Source organism: Chiloscyllium plagiosum, unplaced genomic scaffold (genome assembly GCF_037043375.1).
Source record: "Chiloscyllium plagiosum isolate Xiang-an unplaced genomic scaffold, Cpla_swu_hap1 HiC_scaffold_21, whole genome shotgun sequence".
NCBI classification, from domain to species: Eukaryota; Metazoa; Chordata; class Chondrichthyes; order Orectolobiformes; family Hemiscylliidae; genus Chiloscyllium; species Chiloscyllium plagiosum.
In genome coordinates this window covers 33,020,387-33,038,956 of record NW_028270159.1, presented here as the reverse complement: position 1 = coordinate 33,038,956, position 18,570 = coordinate 33,020,387, and the positions used below count along the sequence as shown (strand labels likewise).

Sequence of the window (18,570 nt, the reverse complement as noted above, 5' to 3'; positions counted from 1 at the left end):
GTCTCTGGATTAACAGTTTAGCGATAATACCACTAGGCTGGCGCCTCTCCTTATCCTTCTAAGTGATGGAGGTAGTGAATTTGGAAGATCCTGCTGAAGAGATTTTAATAGATTGCACTCTTTTTGCTAGTAAACACATAATCTATGACGCAATCTGGTTAGGCAGGGAAGGCAACTAACTGAACTACTTTGTCTTGGAAGTTATCAAGTTCAATCAATATTGTTGCAGTTTCACCCATCCAGCCAAGCGGCACCATTCCAATGCACTGTCACTGATGGGAGGGAGTTGGCTTTAGGAAATCAGGATGTGAGCCATTCAGTGCAAACTATTCAGCTTCTGAGCTGCTTCTGATGTCTGATCCTGAACAATGGTGACCTTTTAGAGTGATAATGGAAGTTTGACAATTGTCCCCAAGCATGAACATCTCTTGCTGCATATAGTAAGATGAATTGTAGATCTATTTTATAGGACCTTGGGAGTAGTTGGTGGCTAAAAGCATGTTCTTTTAAAGTTACATGGGTACCGTTGATTAAGTAAGCAAGCGAGGAGCATGTTATAAAACACCAAAATATCTTATTTCAGCAGCAGAGTGGAAAGGCAGACATTTGGAATAAATGTACACTTTAGTGTCTTTAAACCTGGCAATAAAAGCATACAGAACTCTCGCAGTGCTGTTAGTCATTTAGTCTGAACTTGATCAAGATCATAAAAGGCATGCCATCTGATTACATGGGCCAGCAGCTTTATTATGTAAGGAATTGAGAATGGACAGTACAACCATGTGTACTGGACCTTATGATGGAGGGAAGGTCTTTGCTGAAGCAACTGAAGATGGTTGGATCTTGGATACTGTCTTGAGAACCTCCTGTACTGATGCCCTGGGACTGAGAAGATTGTCCTCCTAAAGATCAGCCATCTTCCTTTGTGGATGAGCCCAGGTGCTGAAGAGTTTTTCATTTCACAGGTCCCCAGAGACCCTTGGTTTTACTGTGGGTGTTGGCACGTCTTTTGGTTGAATCCTGCCTTGACCCTCAAGACCAGGCCACATTTACCTCACTCTGGCATTCAGCTCTGGTGCCCATGTAGGGGCCGATGAAATGAAGACCAGAGCCAGGTGTTCCAGTCGGTAGCCAAACTGAGCACCCATGATTAAATGAATGAACTTGACAGAGTTGCTGATGTCTCCCTCAATGTCTTTAAAAAAAAATCTGATAAAGTTTATTTTATTTCACCTTCCTCGTTTTGAGGTTTACATTCCGAGTTGTACTTTTGAAAATGCAAGGATAGGTCACATTTAAACTTGGGGTGAATATGTCGAATCAAAAATAGAAGTATTTTGAGGCAAGATGATTAAAAAAAAATCATTTCCGATTGTAATACAGCGAGCCCCATTGGGATCAATGGAAGCGTGACCATCCCGAAGGTTCAGGATAATTTAAGTCCTCCAGTTCCTATGGGAGTTGCTGCGGGTATTTGAAATATAAACGTAATATCTAAATGGTTGCATGCTATCCATGATGAAAGGTGCTCGGGGATATTGACCGCTCCAATTTGGTTACCCGGCGGTGGGTTTGGATTGTTTAAAATCTCCCTGACCCCGTGCAATATTTATTTGAACATTGTGACAGAAGCTCCTCCTCGGTGCATCGTTCGAGCTGAAATGAACAAAGCATGACATTTACATCATTTGCAATTTCCCGATTCCTCCAAGCCCTCCCCCCATCCTGTATGTGCCTGTTTCTCGATCAGTTTATTCCCCTCTGCTATCTCAGTATTCATTGACTGAGGAGGCAACGTCCGAGCGCAGGCTGGAGGCAGCTGGAGAATACACTGAGGAATTGGCTCTCGGCCGTGACGCGCTTCCTCCCCTCGCCGTCTCCTGCAGTCAGCTGATTGGAAAATAAAAAAAAGGGGGAAAAAAAAAGCCTGAGAGCGAGTGGAAGACATCATGGCACCGATCGGGCTCAAAGCGGTGGTCGGAGAAAGTAAGAGCGGTTCGCGCTGGGGGAAAGGCAAGGTGGAAACGGACGGGAAGAGCGCGGGGTGTCGGTCCGCAGCGGCAGCGCCTCTTGCCCGCGGGAGGACGCGGCTCGGCTCCAGTGCAGATGTGAACACCGATGGGATGATGGGGATGTACGGATGGATGGGGATTCTGATCGTTTGCAAGGGAGCTGCCTGAAAGGGAAAGGCAGGGGAGGGAGGGAGATGAGGCTTGTTTTTGTTTTTATTTGGTAGAGCGGTGCAGCATCTGTCTCTGACAATAGATGCATCGTGTTGTGCTGTCATTTGCAAAAGGAGTCCGTGTGTGTTTGTGCGGGGGCTCAGGCGGTGTGTGCGTGTGTGTGGACCTGTGTGGGGAGTAATCAGGGTGTGTGTATGGGGTGGGGATCAGGCTGTGTGTGTGCGTGTGTGTGTGGGCCAGGGTGTGTGTCTGCAAGGGGCCGGTCAGTATGTGTGTGTCTGTGTGTGTGTGTTTGAGTCAGGGTATGTGTGTGTATGTGTGGGGAAGGGGAATCAGTCTGTATGTGTGTTTGTGTCAGGGTATGTGTGTGTATGTGTGGGGAAGGGGAATCTGTGTGTGTGTGTCTGTGTGTGAAGGCGGTAGAATCAGGGTGTGTGTGAGAGAGTCAGGATGTAGGCGTGTGTGTGTGGGGGGGTGAGGGTCAGGGTGTGTGTGGGGGGGTGGGGGTGATGGTGCTAGGGTGTGTATGTGTGTCTGGGGGGAGGTGTGCGTGTGTGGAGGGGTGGATGGGGGTGAATAAAACGGCGTGTTGTTTTTTTTCTGCAGTGCAGTGAGAATGACAGGGACCGTGTGTATGAGAGAGAGAGAGAGAGAGAGACAGCGGGAGGGAGGGAGCTCTGTGTTTGCTGCTGTTGGCTTCTCTCACGCCTCACTTCCCGGTGACATCCAGCGGCCCGCCTCCGGGGGAGGGGGAGGGGGAGGTGGTGGGGGTGAAGGAAAGATGTCGCCTCATAAGCAACAAGAGCGAAAGTCCCTGCAACCCAGCCCTGGCCAAGGGCGAAAATAGGAGGTCACGGTTGCACAGCAAGATCCCAACTCTTCTTTCTTGGAGACTCCGCCCCAGATTGATTGGACGAGGGGTGGGGGGTGTGGCGGGGAGCTGTCTGAGGGGGTGGAGGGACACTGCAGAGGGTACAGAGAGGGAGCCTCTTCTACCCCAGCCCCAGCTTTGCCGGGTGTGAGGATCGATCCCACTCGGGTACCGCTGCGCCTGTGTGTTCACAAGCCCCCTGACTCAAAGCTGTCACCTCCCCACCTCACTACATGAGGGTTATTCTATATTGACCCTCTCAGGAGCTGTGGGCGATGGGGGTTGCACTGACAGGGGAGTTCAGATATCTGACAGACTGAGGTTAAGGAGTGTTGTACAAAGCCCTGGAGCTGGTGCTGAAAATAATCCCACCCATTGGGTAAATTAGATCACCCTCGGGTTCATTTGGAACCGTAAGGTTCACTTGCAGCCAGGAGCTATCTTCACAATGCGGTATCGACACAGGGACTAGAACATATGGCCCTTCCCACTGTTACAATCAGATTAAACACTGGGCTGACGCTATCCGGGGTTTGATAAATATTGCCTTTACATCCCAGCGAGCGTGACACAGGCTTCAATTCCGCAGTGAACCTTAGTGTCTGAATGTATATTTACCGTCCAGCCCGTGGCTTGGTTTTCAACACTGACATCTCGGTAAATATCGCCCCGCCTGATTAACAGCATGACAGGGAGACTGGGTTCGGTCCTTTATTGGGGAGTTTACTGTTCGGGTGCAGCTCCTACTTCAGTGTCAGGCTTTAGACCAGAAAAGACCGCAGTTTGTGGCTTTGGTTATTTTTTGTTTGTTCAGGGGTTTGTTTCCAGTGAAATCCCAGTGAATGTAGATGTATCGCCAGCACAGTGTGCCATCATATTTTGCATTTCGCCAGGTTCGTTTCGGAACTAGCGGGTCGTACGTAGAAAGTTTGATTTAAAATCCGAATCTAAACACGTGGCTTTGGGCAAAATGACATTGCTGAAGAACTGAGATGTAATTACTGTCCGTTTCGCCTCTTGTCTGCCTGTCCTTTAGGTTGTTTTCTGCAGTGCAATTATACAGGCGACAGATTACATTTATATAGCATACTTCCCCCACTCTGATTATCACAATCCCACCTCAGAGATTCTGCTCCCGTTGTAAGGTTTGAAAGGATCTTCCTTGAATGATTGCTGCATTGTCCGCCCTGAACTGACCGATGCATTCGGCTGTTCAGGTACATGCTGAAAGTCACCAGGAACTATCCAAGGGGCACTGGCTAACGTTCACTGATTGCTGTTGGTGGGATCTTGCAATGAGCAATTTGACTGCATTGGACTAGTATCTGGCTTGTGTGCACGACAAGAGGCGTGCATTTGTTTTGTGTGGGAAAGCATCAGGAAGGCTCCAGCCAAGGTAGGGCCTCCATTGCACAGACCTGGAGATAGAGCTCTGCGGCAACTTTATACTGTCAAAGAATCCTGACCCTGGGGCCTGAGAGACAGAAGAAATGCAAGTGATGATTCACTGCAATTTCACATTGATATGGGAATTCTATAGAAGCTCTGCCAACAGCATAACGCGAGTGACATTCTTTCTGGAGGGATAGAAGGGACGTTGTGCTAAATCTGTTTGAAACCTTGTGCTAATCATTATATTACTTTAAAAAAATTCCAGAAGGACCAGGAAGAGTGCAGGGAGGATGTACAAGGATGAAACCAGAAATGTCTGGGTGTTTAGGAATTATCAGGAAAGGATTGAAAGACTTTTTATTCCCCTCTTGACTCAATAAGCTGTAGGGAGAACTCATGGAGATCTTTAAGTCAAGGAATGGTTGAGATGGGGTGATGCAGAGATAGTTGGCTCTTGTAGTGAGGAGAATAACTAGAGGACGTCAGTGTTATTAAATAAGCAGGAGAATCAAAGACAATTACAGAGGGAGTGGTGAGAATGTGAAACTTCTGCCATCAGGAATGATTGAAGCAAGTAGTTTGATGCATTTGGGGGAAACAGGGCAATGATTTGAGGGAAGGAGGTGTAAATGGTTATGGTGGGAGATTTAGATGAGAAAAGATGGGAGGACACTTGAGTGGAGGATTAATACCAGCCTGAGCTGTTTGGGATGAATGGACTATTTCTGTTCCCTATCCTTTATAATAATCAACAATGTGTTGATCTTTCCTTGTTTTTGTTTACAGTGGATCAGATCTCAAAAGTAAGCTTCTTAGAATAAGTTTGCATAAGGCAGAGAGCAGAATTGGATCAACTAATTTTTGCCCTTCAGTTATCCTGAATATTTATTGGGCATAAGTTGATGATAAGTGCAATCCATATTGATGTGTAGTAGCCATATGTTCAATTTGTAAGGAAACTAAAAGCAGTGGAGTCATTTGTGGATTTATGTTGAGACTAACTTTGAATTATTACTGTTAACTAATGCTATTCTGTAATGTCAAGTATTGGAGTTTTTGTAAATAAAGTTTTCCATTATCATAGGGTTTACATGCACTGTCTTAAACACCAGTGGTTTTTAATTAAATTCTCATCACCTAGTGGAATTTTAAAAACTCATTCATGAGATGTAGACATTGTTACATTTGGTACTCATCCCTAATTGTTTTTGGACTGAGTGGCTTTCTAAGCCATTTCAGAGGGTAGTTAAGAATCAACCATACTAATATGTGTCTGAAACCAAATGTCAGCCAAATCAGGTAAGAACAGCAGATTTCTTTCCCTAAATGACATTAGAAAACTGGATGGTTTTTATGACACTCGGCTAGCTTTTAATTCAAGTTTTTTTTAACTGACTTCAAACATTACATTTCCACAGAACGTGAGCTCAGTATTCTGGATTTTCAATCTAGTGACATTAAATTATTTATTTACCTCCCTTGAGGTCTAACCTGGGCTCATTGTTAACTCATTCAATGTCACTGTAAAGATTGTACTATTCTCCCATAACAAAATTTATAAAGAAATAGTCCACAGAACTTGCTATTTATAATGAGTGTACTCCTGACTGCAGGAATTTTCAAAACATTTATGGGTGCAATGTGTTTGCATCCTGCTGCACAACACAATTGGGTGTTGGGCAGGATTATGTACCCATCGTTCAGCCTGGTTACATTTGTATCTGTCACAACACAAGGAAAAACAATTATATGGCCAAGGGTGATATATCTTGACTACAAGGGGGAGAAAACCAATGGGCATCAATATTGGGCATGGGCATTTTTTTGGTTACTGAAGGCAAGGAGCAGATTGTGTGTTTGGATGATTAGGAAATCAGAAAATCATACAGGATGTAAGAAGGCACCATGAAATGCGAGGAGCTAAGTACAAATAGGATATTCAAGTTAGAAATATCTTACAAAAAATATACCTGCATTTAGAAAAGTTGCAGCATTTTCATTTCTCCTATTCCTTGTTGAATGTCCCCTTTAACCACATCCCAATCCCAGGCTGTTGGTAATGATGGTAATACCATTAATCACTTGGATGCATATGAATTGATCTTTCCTGGTTCAGAAGGAGCACTTAGTGCTTGTTCAGGTTTATTATTGAAAACTGGGAAATAAAGATGAGAGTATGGAAGGTCATGGTGCTGTTCTAACGTCGTGGGTTCGAAATAGAACACATAGAACAAAAAGCATTAAAAGAAAGTTAAAATCAGTTGATCAAAATACAAAATAAGAATGATGATCTTGTGAAGAAAGGGGGAGGTGGGGAATGAAGTTTGGAACATAAATAGCAACCTGATTCAAAGCCTTATAACGCCCATTGAATTGTTGCTGCAGCTTTCCATCTTGCACCCTACAGGGCAAATGTAGAAATTTCACATTCCTAATAATCAAAACCGTCATCTCCCCAAGCTGATGGGCAGTTCAAAATGGCATGAAGCTTCAACAATTCCCTTTTGAACGCAGATTACCAAGTACATAAAAAGGAACACAAACAAACAATTTCATGTAAATTGGTTAATGTGTCTCACTCATGCTTGCTGGAATTGACATACGTTGAAATGCAGAGTCTATTCTCTGCAAACAAAAGGAACATGCTCAAGCCTTGCACCTGTTTTAAACTATCCAGGAGTTTTACCTATACTTCCCTGTTGTTCTGTTCAAGGCAATGCCTCAGTCAAGCAGTGTTGACTTGCCAACAATATGAAACTTTTCTGCAGTGGAATAATTGGTTATCATTTGAGATTTGACATTTTTGCATTTGTTGAATACGAGAGAAAAAGCTTTAACTCGGTTTCTCATTATTCAGCAATATTCAAGTACTCTATCATCAAGAAACATTGTTTACTAAGTTCTCATTATAAACTAGTGACAATGATCAACATCACTTTTCACTGATCTTCCATTGTGGAAATCACTGTGCATGTTAACAAATTGTACAATTCTTAAAGGACTTGACCCAGCTAAATATGTAACACTATCTTCTTCTGGTTTTAAAGAGCACTCTGGTGTTGAGGGGTGAGGGAAGAGAGTTATGACAAAATGCAAGAGAAATGTATTAGCCACTGTTTCTTTTACTGAATATAAAATTGTTCAACAATTAAAAACAGTACCAATTTTTTCCAACATTCCGTACCAAAACGTTAATTGCAGACAGTGATGTAACTAGTCTTGCCAATCTTTTAGGATCGCCCAGGAGTTTCCATGGAATTAGTTTCCTGGAAACTCCAACTAGGAGACAATCATAAGCACATTAAAAACTCTCATTAAAATTTTCTCTAAACACTTGTTTTTATTGAAGAAATAGAGGCTGTTTTATTGGGCAGGGCACCAAGAGTTGGATTCAAAGCCTTCAAGAGTATGTTCCATTGAAGTTGTCATCCATAACACTCGTCAATGTGTCAAGTCAGCTAACTCACATGAGGCAAGCAGCAGTGTCATAAAAATCTTTGCTGGTTGGAATTAAGAATTAAATTCACATGCTATTTGTGCCAAAGCACAATGTCATACACTAAAGAGACATTGAAGGTAGTTTACAACATGAACATAAATACAAAACAAATTGAAAGTTGGAGCTTGGTTGTACCAAGGTAGAGAAATAAAATACTTGCCTATGAATTGAGATACAATGGTCAATTTGCAGCTTTCAGCTGAAGGTCACATCTTTGTATTAACTCATTTAATTCCCTCCACATCTGATTGGTGTCTCATTGTTTCCTACTTTACAATGGTGACTATTTTTCAAAAGCATTTTATTGGTTTTAAAGGGCTTTGAGATGTCAGTGGTCATGAAAAACAGTGTATAACTGTAAGGGTAAATAGGTATGGTCTTTTCCCTCGGGTGGGGGAATTCAGAACTAAAGGGCAGAGGTTTAGGATGAGAGGAGAAAAATTTAAAAGGGATCTAAGGGGCACTTTTTTCACACAAAGGATGGTGTAAATATGGAATGAGTTGCCAGAGGATGTGTTGGAGGCTGGTACACTTGCAACATATAAAACACATCTGGATGGTATATGAATAGGAAGGGTTTAGAGGGATATGGGCCAAGTGCTGGCACATGGAATTAGATTAGTTTAGGTTATCTGGTCGGCATGGACGAGTTGGACCGAAGTGTCTGTTTCCCTTCTGTACATCTCTATGATTCCATAACTCTAAGTCTTTTTCTCTTTCACTGGATTCTGCTGATCATATGTTCTCTTTGTCCCAGGATCTATTCTATACTTCAGCCAAACAACCATTTGTATCCTCAAACAATGATGTCCACAGCAGTTGAATTATATTTAACTGGAGAAATAATTACTAATTAGGCCTACTTGAATTTGACTTTTGCCCCAGTGTAATCTCCCCATCCATAATAATATGATGTAGATGTGTTAGTAATTGTAACATCACCACAAAATAAATATAGGATAACTGAAATAATTTGTTCAGAGATTTACAAACTATGCATGACAACCACAAATCCTACTAGACTACCAGAAAAATGAAGATAAATAATAACTATTTAATAAAAGACAACCTTAGTTTTGCCTTCACCTTGCTTAGATTGGTAGGTTCTCAACTATATTGTTAATTTGCAGGTACTTATTTATTACAAAAGATATAAATATATCCATCAAACCCTTTTCTGCAATAGCCCAACGGTTAATAATTGTTTATCCACTTGTATGACAACTGGAAAACATAGATTTAATGCACATATTGATGGTACTAGCTTGCAAGAGGATTGTGAATACCTGTGCACTCAGGTGTCACCACTTACGTTTAACATGAGAAAGGCCAGTATAAACCCATGATGCATCCAACTGGAGCCATTTTGAAAGGAACAACAATCAAACTACTTGTTCCACTTGGAATTGAAACTCTGTTTCATCCCTGTTGATTCAAACCACTATTCCTATAAATTTGCGCATATAGAGAATGATGTGATGGCTGATTTGACATGACGGTATTCCCCATTCATCCTCTGTGTTTGAAGTTATGCCATGATATATCAGTTTAACAATGTTTAATGATGAATTAATCTGAATTTCCTTTCTGCTGTCTTAGCCAAAATAATGGAAAAACTTGGGAGTAATAGTTGTTGTAGTGGGAGCGTTTCAAACAAATATATTGTGCTGTCATGTATAAGTAACACGCACAGTGTAAATCTTAGAAGTCATTATGAGGATAATGTTGGAATGGTACAAATCTCTTAAAATTAATGAGCAAGGAAGGACTTCCATTTATATAGCATTTTCAAGGATCTCAAAAGTGCATTCCAGCCAAGTAAGTACTTTTCAATATGTAGTTTAGAACTTGACCAGCCCTCCATTGGACCTGATGTCAGGACTAAAGGGGTTTCCCAAGCTGAAAGTCAACTGTGTGGTGATTTTACTAGTGGTGGCCAATTAAAAGGCTGGATTTACTGTCCAATTAAGGAATGTGGCATTTTTCTTCAATCCCAGTTTAGAGGGCTGGTAATTTTCATCCTTGCAGCACCATGGACAGAAGTGACTATGGTTAAGACTGCAGGGAGCAGGAGAGAGTGCTTCCATTTAAAGTGCCATTGCAGATTAGAGGTAACATTTATTTCTTTGGCATGGCTAGGTAGGTGGAACCCAGTGACCAGGAACAGCATTTCTGTTGGAGGTCTCCTCTGTGAGCCATGGAGCAGCCAGGAAAGAAAGTCCCTTCTGGGAAGCTGTTAGGATGTCATTGAATGGTCATCATTTGACCTCTTAGTTGGTTAAATTGGCCATCGGACTCTGGTCAGTAATCTGCTGAGACACTATGATTCCTGCAAATGGGAAGTTCCACAATTAGCAGGTAGACTTTAGACTTCCCTTCTCATGCTTTCTGACACCATTTTACCAGCTCTTCTACATCTCTGTTTTCAAAACCCTGGTAAAATTATAGCAGTAGTTGCTATAGGAAATTACAAGATACGTAAGGAAATGTCAATTTTCAAAGCATGGCATTGCTCTATCTTGCCACAAATATTATTTTCTACGAATTATGTCACAGTACCATAACTCATTATCATTTCGCCCAGTCATTTATGGGGCATAATTGGATGAAAATGTGCCAAACACTGGGATTTGCAGGAAGGGTTTTTATCCTCAGTGAGAGGCAGAGATACGTTTGCCAATACATCCCTTTGTTGTTGAATTGCACAATGGTGAGAAATTCAGTAGCAAACATTGTTGGTACTGGCTGCAAGACCAATCAAAACAGGCAGTGTTAGTTGGTCAGTAGTGTAGCTGAGGGAGGGACATTAACAGGACAAGCTAATTTGGTTGAGGAGGAGGGGCCAGGATGACATGTTAGAAGGAGGAGCAAGCACAGGAACACTCAATATTCCTAGCTACATGGTGTTCAAGAAAAACAGGGAAGAGATGGATGACAATATTGATCAAAGGTACCAAGACAGCACTGGATAGTACTGATGTACTTAAAGGATTCAAGGAGAGAATATATTTGATAAAAAACAACAAAAGAACTATTACACTGTTGGGTCTACAGGACAGGTTAGCAAACAGAGGGAAGGAGATAACTTTACAGTCATATTTCATAAAAATACAAGAAACTTGGAGTAGTGATAATGGGGATTTTCACTTACCTGGACAAAGTCTTGGATAGTAACAGATTAAAGAGAAAAGAGGGGCAGGAGTTCATGAAATATGTATACCAGAACTTTCGTGATTATTGTGTGTCCAGCTTAGCAAGGACGACAGTGGTGGTTCTGCAGAATGTTTTATTGATGGTCTCTTTTTGATTATGATTAGATCTAGAGTAGCTAGGGAACCAAAAAAGGAACAATCAAAAATAAAAGTATTCAACTAAAGGAGAACAAACGTAAATGAGTTGAAGTGGGATCTGGAACCAAACATCGGCAGGTAAAATTGTAAATGTGAAATTAATTGCATTCAGAAGCAGGAGTTCAGGAACAGACTAGATACTTCCCCGGGGATATGGGAAAGGAAGATCAGTCCAAGACTAGCATTCCCTAGATGATTAAAGGTTTGGAGTTTGAAAGGGACAGGAAAAGGAATTTTATGATAAATGTCAGGCTCAGTAATGAACTAAGCTGAAGACAAAAGATACAGAGGAGAACTGAAAGAGAAATGAGAGGCAAAGAGAAGGTATGAGAATAGGTTAATAATTAAGATAAAAATAATCCAGAAGACTTCTATGAGCCCATAAGTAGTTAAAGAATAGGCAAAGATAGATTGTAACCAATTAGTGACCAAAATAAAATCTTCTTGAGGTGACAGTGGACATCGATGCTTCAGTTGTTTGCCTCTGCTCACTGAAGAAGTGGATAATGTCAACTTTGCAACAATGAAGGTGGTAAAGAATTTGGAATGGATAAAATAGGTCAATAGCAAGTCCTTCAAAATCAACAATTAACTGAGTCTGAACTTGTTGAGGAAAGTGAGGAAATGTAAGAGAGGTGATTTGTCCAATGTTTTTCAAAAGTGGGAGCAATGCTGGAGGATATACAATTGAAAATGTTACACCCCAATTAAAAAGGGAGCAAGTTGGGATGAATAAGCCCAACTACTATGGGCCATTTGGTCTATTATAAGTGATGGGAAATATTTGGAGAAAATATTCTGGGATTGGACTAATTAGCGCTCAGAAGAATATGGATTAAGAAATGAAAGCCAACATGAATTACTTAGAAACAAGTTATGTTTGATTAACTTGATTAAGTTCATTGATAAGGTAACACTAAGGGACAATGGGAATTAGGTGGTGATATTGTTCATTTGAATCTTCATAGGGTTTGATAAAGTGCCACATGATCAACTGAAGCACATGAAATTAAAGGAACAATGGAAATGAGGCAGAAAACAAGAAATAGTGGGGAACTGTTTTTCAAACTGCAGTGAATTACACAGAGGTATTCTCCAGCTATTAGGACAGCTACTGTTTTTGTCAGTCTGGACTTTGGCATATAGGGTACAGTTTTAAACTCTGGAGATGACATGAAATTAGAAATCTAGTCAATTAAGCATAATACCAAACTCCAGGAGGATCTAGACAGACTGGTAAAATGGACAAATACATGATAGTGGAGAGTGAGGTGAATCAATTTGGTCACAGGAGTGAGAGGTGGTAATATAAACAGTATAATTTTAGGGCAGAGACACTGTAGGTACGCAAATCTTTGAAGTGTCAAGACAAGTTAAGAAGACTGTCAGAGAGGCATAAAGGATTCCTGGCCTTAAAAGTGGGGGCACAGAATATAAAAGCATAGCTGTTATGCAATACCTTTATGGTTTATGGTCTGGTTCTACTTTTGGATCATTTTTGGATGTGTCTTCTCATAACTGTACCTGTCTCTACTTTGTGACAATTATTTGACTCTGGTAGATTTTTGCAATATCTTTTGTTTTCAATATAATGAAGGCTGTACAATAAGGTAGTAAATAACTCTGGCTTCTTGGGCTCCAGCACATGGTTGCTGATGTCATGGTTACACCATTGTATAGCTGACTATCTCAGTACTTCTCCATCTTTCACCAAGTATAATCTCAATTTTCTAATGATGTTATTAAGTCATTTTATTAAGCTATTTCTTTAAAGTATTTGCATTCCCACAATTTCTCTCAAAATCTGAACTTCACAAGGCAAGTCCTTGTAATGCTTTGACAGCTCTCTCTGATCTTGGACTTACCATGACTGATTGAAGATGATAGTCTTCAGTTGTTTCACTGACTGGATCACCATTCTGTGAGACACAACTAATGTTGGCTTTGTGTCATAATCACAGAGTTTGTGATATGAAAACTCAGTTCTCCTTGTAGTCTTTAAGGATGTGAGCTATTCTGTTTCTCCTGAATATTTCAAAGTGAGTTCAAGAGTATAGCATTGTGCATGTTGAGTAACTGTGCCTTCAAATTTTCAGTCTGTGATCTAAATATTTTGTCATGAAGAATTTTCTCCATTATTGCCTTGGAAATTACTAATCTGTGGTTAAAGACTAGAAAATTGTCCAGCATTAGTTGATGTTCCTTCTGTTGATGGCACTTAGTTAAGAGCTGATGATTTGGAATATATATTAACTAACCTTCTTGGCAGAATATCCTAATTTGGGACACTGCACATCTTTTTATGCTTTCGTAATTTATTGAAGCTCTTTCTTAGAAGCAGGTAAAGGTTTTGTTTTAACCGATGACATTACTTTCACATTGGGTTAGCACAAAGTCTTTGGTTTTTACTTGATCTAACATAACCCTTGATGATTTAGCTGCTGTGATTTGAGTTTTGCCTCAAATATACACTGTTTTATGGAGATAATGAATCAGTCTGACTCTGAAACATTGTACAATTTGACAAACTCTTTGAAATGCACCAGATTGATCAAGGAGAAATGGTCTGTCACCATTTGAAGCTGCAAATCTATCAAATAATCAGAGAATCTCTCATATGTCCTTGTTAGTGTCAGTAGTTCTTTCCCTGTTATCGCACAGTTCTATCAAGGAGCTTTGACCAAGTGTAACATCAAGGAGCCCTAACAAAACAGGAGCCTTTGGGAATTGGGAGAAATTCTTTACTGATTGGAGTCATGCCTGAAACAAAGGGAGGTGGTTTTTGCTCTAAGAGGTCAGTGATCTCTGTCCCAGTCCATTACAAGAGTTTTGCAGGGTAATGTCTTCAGCCCAACGTCTTCAGTGGCTTCAGACCAAAACTGAAAGAACTGCTGGAACCCTGAAACAAAAACAGAAATTGCTGGAAAATCTCAGCAGGTCTGGCAGCATCTGTGGAGAGGAATCAGAGTTAACCTTTTGGGTCCAGTGACCCTTCCTCAGAACTGGTGGGAGCTTAGAAAACAATGGTTTTTTATTTCAGGTCAAAGTGCTGGCCATGGTAACCTCATGGGCCCCATATGCCTGTCTGTCTGCGAGGTACATGGAACACTCCTTGTTCCAGTTCCACTCTGGCCCCCCAACCACAACTCTTTCTCTTGTACATTGATGACATCATTGGTGCTGCTTCCCTCTCTCGTCTCCGGAACTGGAAAAGTTTATTGATTTTGCTTCCGATTCCCACCCCACTCTCACCTCCACTTATAGAACATAGAACATAGAAGAATACAGCGCAGTACAGGCCCTTCGGCCCTCGATGTTGCGCCGATCCAAGCCCACCTAACCTACATTAGCCCACTATCCTCCATATGCCTATCCAATGCCTGCTTAAATGCCCATAATGAGGGAGAGTCCACCACTGCTACTGGCACGGCATTCCATGAACTCACGACTCGCTGAGTAAAGAACCTACCCCTAACATCTGTCCTGTACCTACCCCCCCTTAATTTAAAGCTATGCCCCCTTGTAATAGCTGACTCCATATGTGGAAAAAGATTCTCACTGTCGACCCTATCTAAACTCCTAATCATCTTGTACACCTCTATCAAGTCACCCCTAAACCTTCTTTTCTCCAATGAAAACAACCCCAAGTGCCTCAGCCTTTCCACATACTCTCTTTCTACCATACCAGGCAACATCCTGGTAAACCTCCTCTGCACCCGTTCCAGTGCCTCCACATCCTTCCTATAGTATGGCGACCAAAACTGCACACAATACTCCAGATGCGGCCGCACCAGAGTCTTATACAACTGCAACATGACCTCAGTACTCCAGAACTCAATTCCTCTACCAATAAAAGCCAGTACGCCATATGCCTTCTTCACCACACTATTTACCTGGGTGGCAACTTTCAAAGATCCGTGTACATGGACACCAAGATCCCTCTGCTCCTCCACACTACCAAGTATCCGTCCATTAGCCCAGTACCCCATCTTTTTATTACTCTTACCAAAGTGAATCACCTCACACTTAGCTACATTGAACTCCATTTGCCACCTTTCTGCCCAGTTCTGCAGCTTATCTATATCCCGCTGTAACCTACCACATCCTTCCTCACTATCTACAACTCCTCCGACTTTCGTATCATCCGCAAACTTGCTCACCCAACCTTCTAATCCCTCCTCCAGGTCATTTATAAAAATGACAAACAGCAATGGTCCCAAAACAGATCCTTGCGGAACACTGCTAGTGACGGCACTCCAAGATGAACCTTTGCCATCAACTACTACCCTCTGTCTTCTTCCAGCCAGCCAACTCCTAATCCAAACCTCCAACTCACCCTCAATGCCATTCCTCCGTATTTTTTGCAGTAGTCTACCATGGGGAACCTTATCAAATGCCTTACTAAAATCCATATACACCACATCTACCGCTTTCCCCTCGTCCACCTCCTTAGTCACCTTCTCAAAGAATTCAATAAGGTTTGTGAGGCACAACCTGCCCTCCACAAAACCATGCTGACTATCCTTGATCACATTATTCCTATCCAGATGTTCATAAATCCTATCCCTTACAATTCTCTCTAAGATTTTGCCCACAACAGAAGTGAGACTCACCGGCCTATAGTTACTAGGGTTATCCCTACTCCCCTTCTTGAACATTTGCTAGCCTCCAATCTTCTGGCACTACTCCTGTAGACAACGAGGACATAAAAATCAAGGCCAATGGCTCTGCAATCTCCTCCCTTGCTTTCCAGAGAATCCTAGGATAAATGCCATCAGGCCCAGGGGACTTATCTATTTTCACCCTTTCCAGAATTTCCAACACCTCTTCTCTATATACCTCAAAGCCATCCATTCTACTTAATTGTGACTCAGTACTCACATTGACAACAATGTCCTGTTCCTGATTGAATACTGACAAAAAGTATTCATTCAATGTCTCCCCAATCTCTTCAGCCTCCACACGCAACTTCCCACTACTATCCTTGACTGGACATATTCCTACCCTAGTCATTCTTTTATTCCTGACACACCTATAGAAAGCCTTAGGGTTTTCCCTAATCCTACCAACTAAGGACCTTTCATGTCCCCTCCTTGCTGCTCTTAGCTCTCTCTTCAGGTCCTTCCTGGCTATCTTATAACTCTCAATTGCCCCAATTGAACCTTCACGCCTCATCTTTACATAGGCCGCCCTCTTCCATTTAACAAGGGATTCCAATTCCTTATTAAACCACGGCTCCCTCACACGACCCTTTCCTCACTGCCTGACGGGTACATACTTATCAAGGACACTCAATAGTTGCTCCTTGAACAAGCTCCACATATCAATTACGCCCTTGCCTTGAAGCTTACCTTTCCAAGCCACACATCCTAAGTCATGCCTCACCGCATCATAATTTCCCTGCCCCCAGCTATAAGTCTTGCCCTGTAGTGCACACTTACCCCTCTCCATCACTAGAGTAAAAGTCACCGAATTGTGGTCACTGTCCCCAAAGTGCTCACCTACCTCTAATTCTAACACCTGGCCTGGTTCATTACCCAGAACCAAATCCAGTATGGCCTCACCTCTTGTTGGCCTATCTACATATTGTGTCAGGAAACCCTCCTGCACACATTGGACAAACACTGACCCATCTAACGAACTTGAGCTATAACTTTCCCAATCAATATCAGGAAAGTTAAAGTCCCCCATAACAACCACCCTATTACTTTCACTCTTCTCTTGAATCATCCTCGCAATCCTTTCTTCTACCTTTCTAGGACTATTAGGAGGCCTGTAAAAAACTCCTAACAGGGTGAGCTCACCTTTCCTATTCCTAACCTCAACCCAAACTACCTCAAATGGCGAGTCTTCATCCATCGTCCTTTCCACCGCTGTAATACTATCTTTGACAAGCAATGCCACACCTCCCCCTCTTTTACCCCCACCTCTGACCCTACTAAAACATTTAAACCCTGGAACCTGCAAGAGCCAATCCTGTCCCTGTTCTACCCATGTCTCCGTAATAGCCACAACATCGAAGTCCCAGGTACCAACCCACGCTGCAAGTTCACCTACCTTATTTCGTATACTTCTTGCATTGAAGTATACACACTTCAAGCCACTTTCCTGTTTACAGGCACCCTCCTTTGAAATTGATGCCATGTTACTAACCTCCCTACACTCCAGGTCCTGCACCCTAAAGCTACAATCTGGACACTCCAGGTCCTGCACCCTAAAGCTACAGTCTGGGTCCATTTCTGACTGCTCCCCTCTATTCTTCAGCATCTCTCTTTCCATTTCTGGGGATAGGCTGGCCACCAGTATTCACTACAAACCCACCGACTCCCACAGTTATCTTGACTATACATCCTCACACCCTACTTCCTGGAAAGACTCCATTCCATTCTCCTAGTTCTTCTGTATCTGTTACATCTGCTCTGATAATGTCAACCTTCAAAATGTCCACCTTCTTCCTCAGCTGTGGATTCCCCATGACCATGACTGACAGGGCCCTCAGCCGGGTCTGACCCGTCTTCGTACTGTGATCTCATTTCCTCTCTTTCCTCCCTCAACAGTGATAGGGTCCCTCTTGTCATCACCTACCATCCCACTAGCATCCAGATCCAGAGGATCATTAACTGCCATTTCCGCCACATCAAGTGAGATGTCACTATCACATATTCCGCTCCCCTCCCCTGTCAGCCTTCCACAAGAACCATTCCCTCTGGGAGCACCCTTCACTCTTAACACTGTCCCACAGCCCCATGGCACCTTCCCCCTCAACCGCAGAAGATGTAACACCTGCCCGTTTACTTCCTCCCTCCTCAGTATCTAAGGGCCCAAACACACCTTCCAGATGGAGCAGTGCTTTACCTGCACTTCACTCAATCTAGTCTACTACATTCGTTGCTCACAATATGGTATCCTCTACGCTGGGGAAACGAAGTGTAGATTGGGTCATTGCTTCACAGAATACTTATGTTCTGTCCTCAAAAAAAGACCCGGAAATTTCAGTTCTTGCCTTTTCAACACACCATGATGTTCCCAGGCCAACAACTCTGTCTCAGGCTTGCTGCAGTGCTCCAGCAGATCTCAGCATAAACTGGAAGAACAGCACTTCATTTTCTGCATGGAAACCCTGTGGCCTTCTGGACTCAATATCAAGTACAACAATTTTCTCATGCTTTGCCCCACTCCCACACTCCAGGCCTTGTCATCACATGGGCTGCTCGTACACATGGCCCATTGTCAGACACTAATAGTCCCCATCAGCAGCTATTCATTCTCCCAGGC

General features: G+C 42.4%; 1 protein-coding gene across 2 annotated transcripts in view; it reads left to right on the top strand.

Annotated features, from left to right (window-relative positions):
* Window positions 1-1,782: 1,782 nt before the first annotated feature.
* The window catches only part of stxbp1a (syntaxin binding protein 1a), a 111,249-nt gene continuing 94,461 nt past the window's right edge, over window positions 1,783-18,570 (top strand). The window contains exon 1 of one of the 2 annotated variants that reach the window (XM_043720004.2): window positions 1,783-1,986. In XM_043720004.2, coding sequence (XP_043575939.1) covers window positions 1,950-1,986 — 37 coding nt within the window. In that variant the 5' untranslated portion in view covers window positions 1,783-1,949. The remainder of the gene's footprint in view (window positions 1,987-18,570) is intronic. The other variant, XM_043720005.2, reaches the window with a different exon arrangement.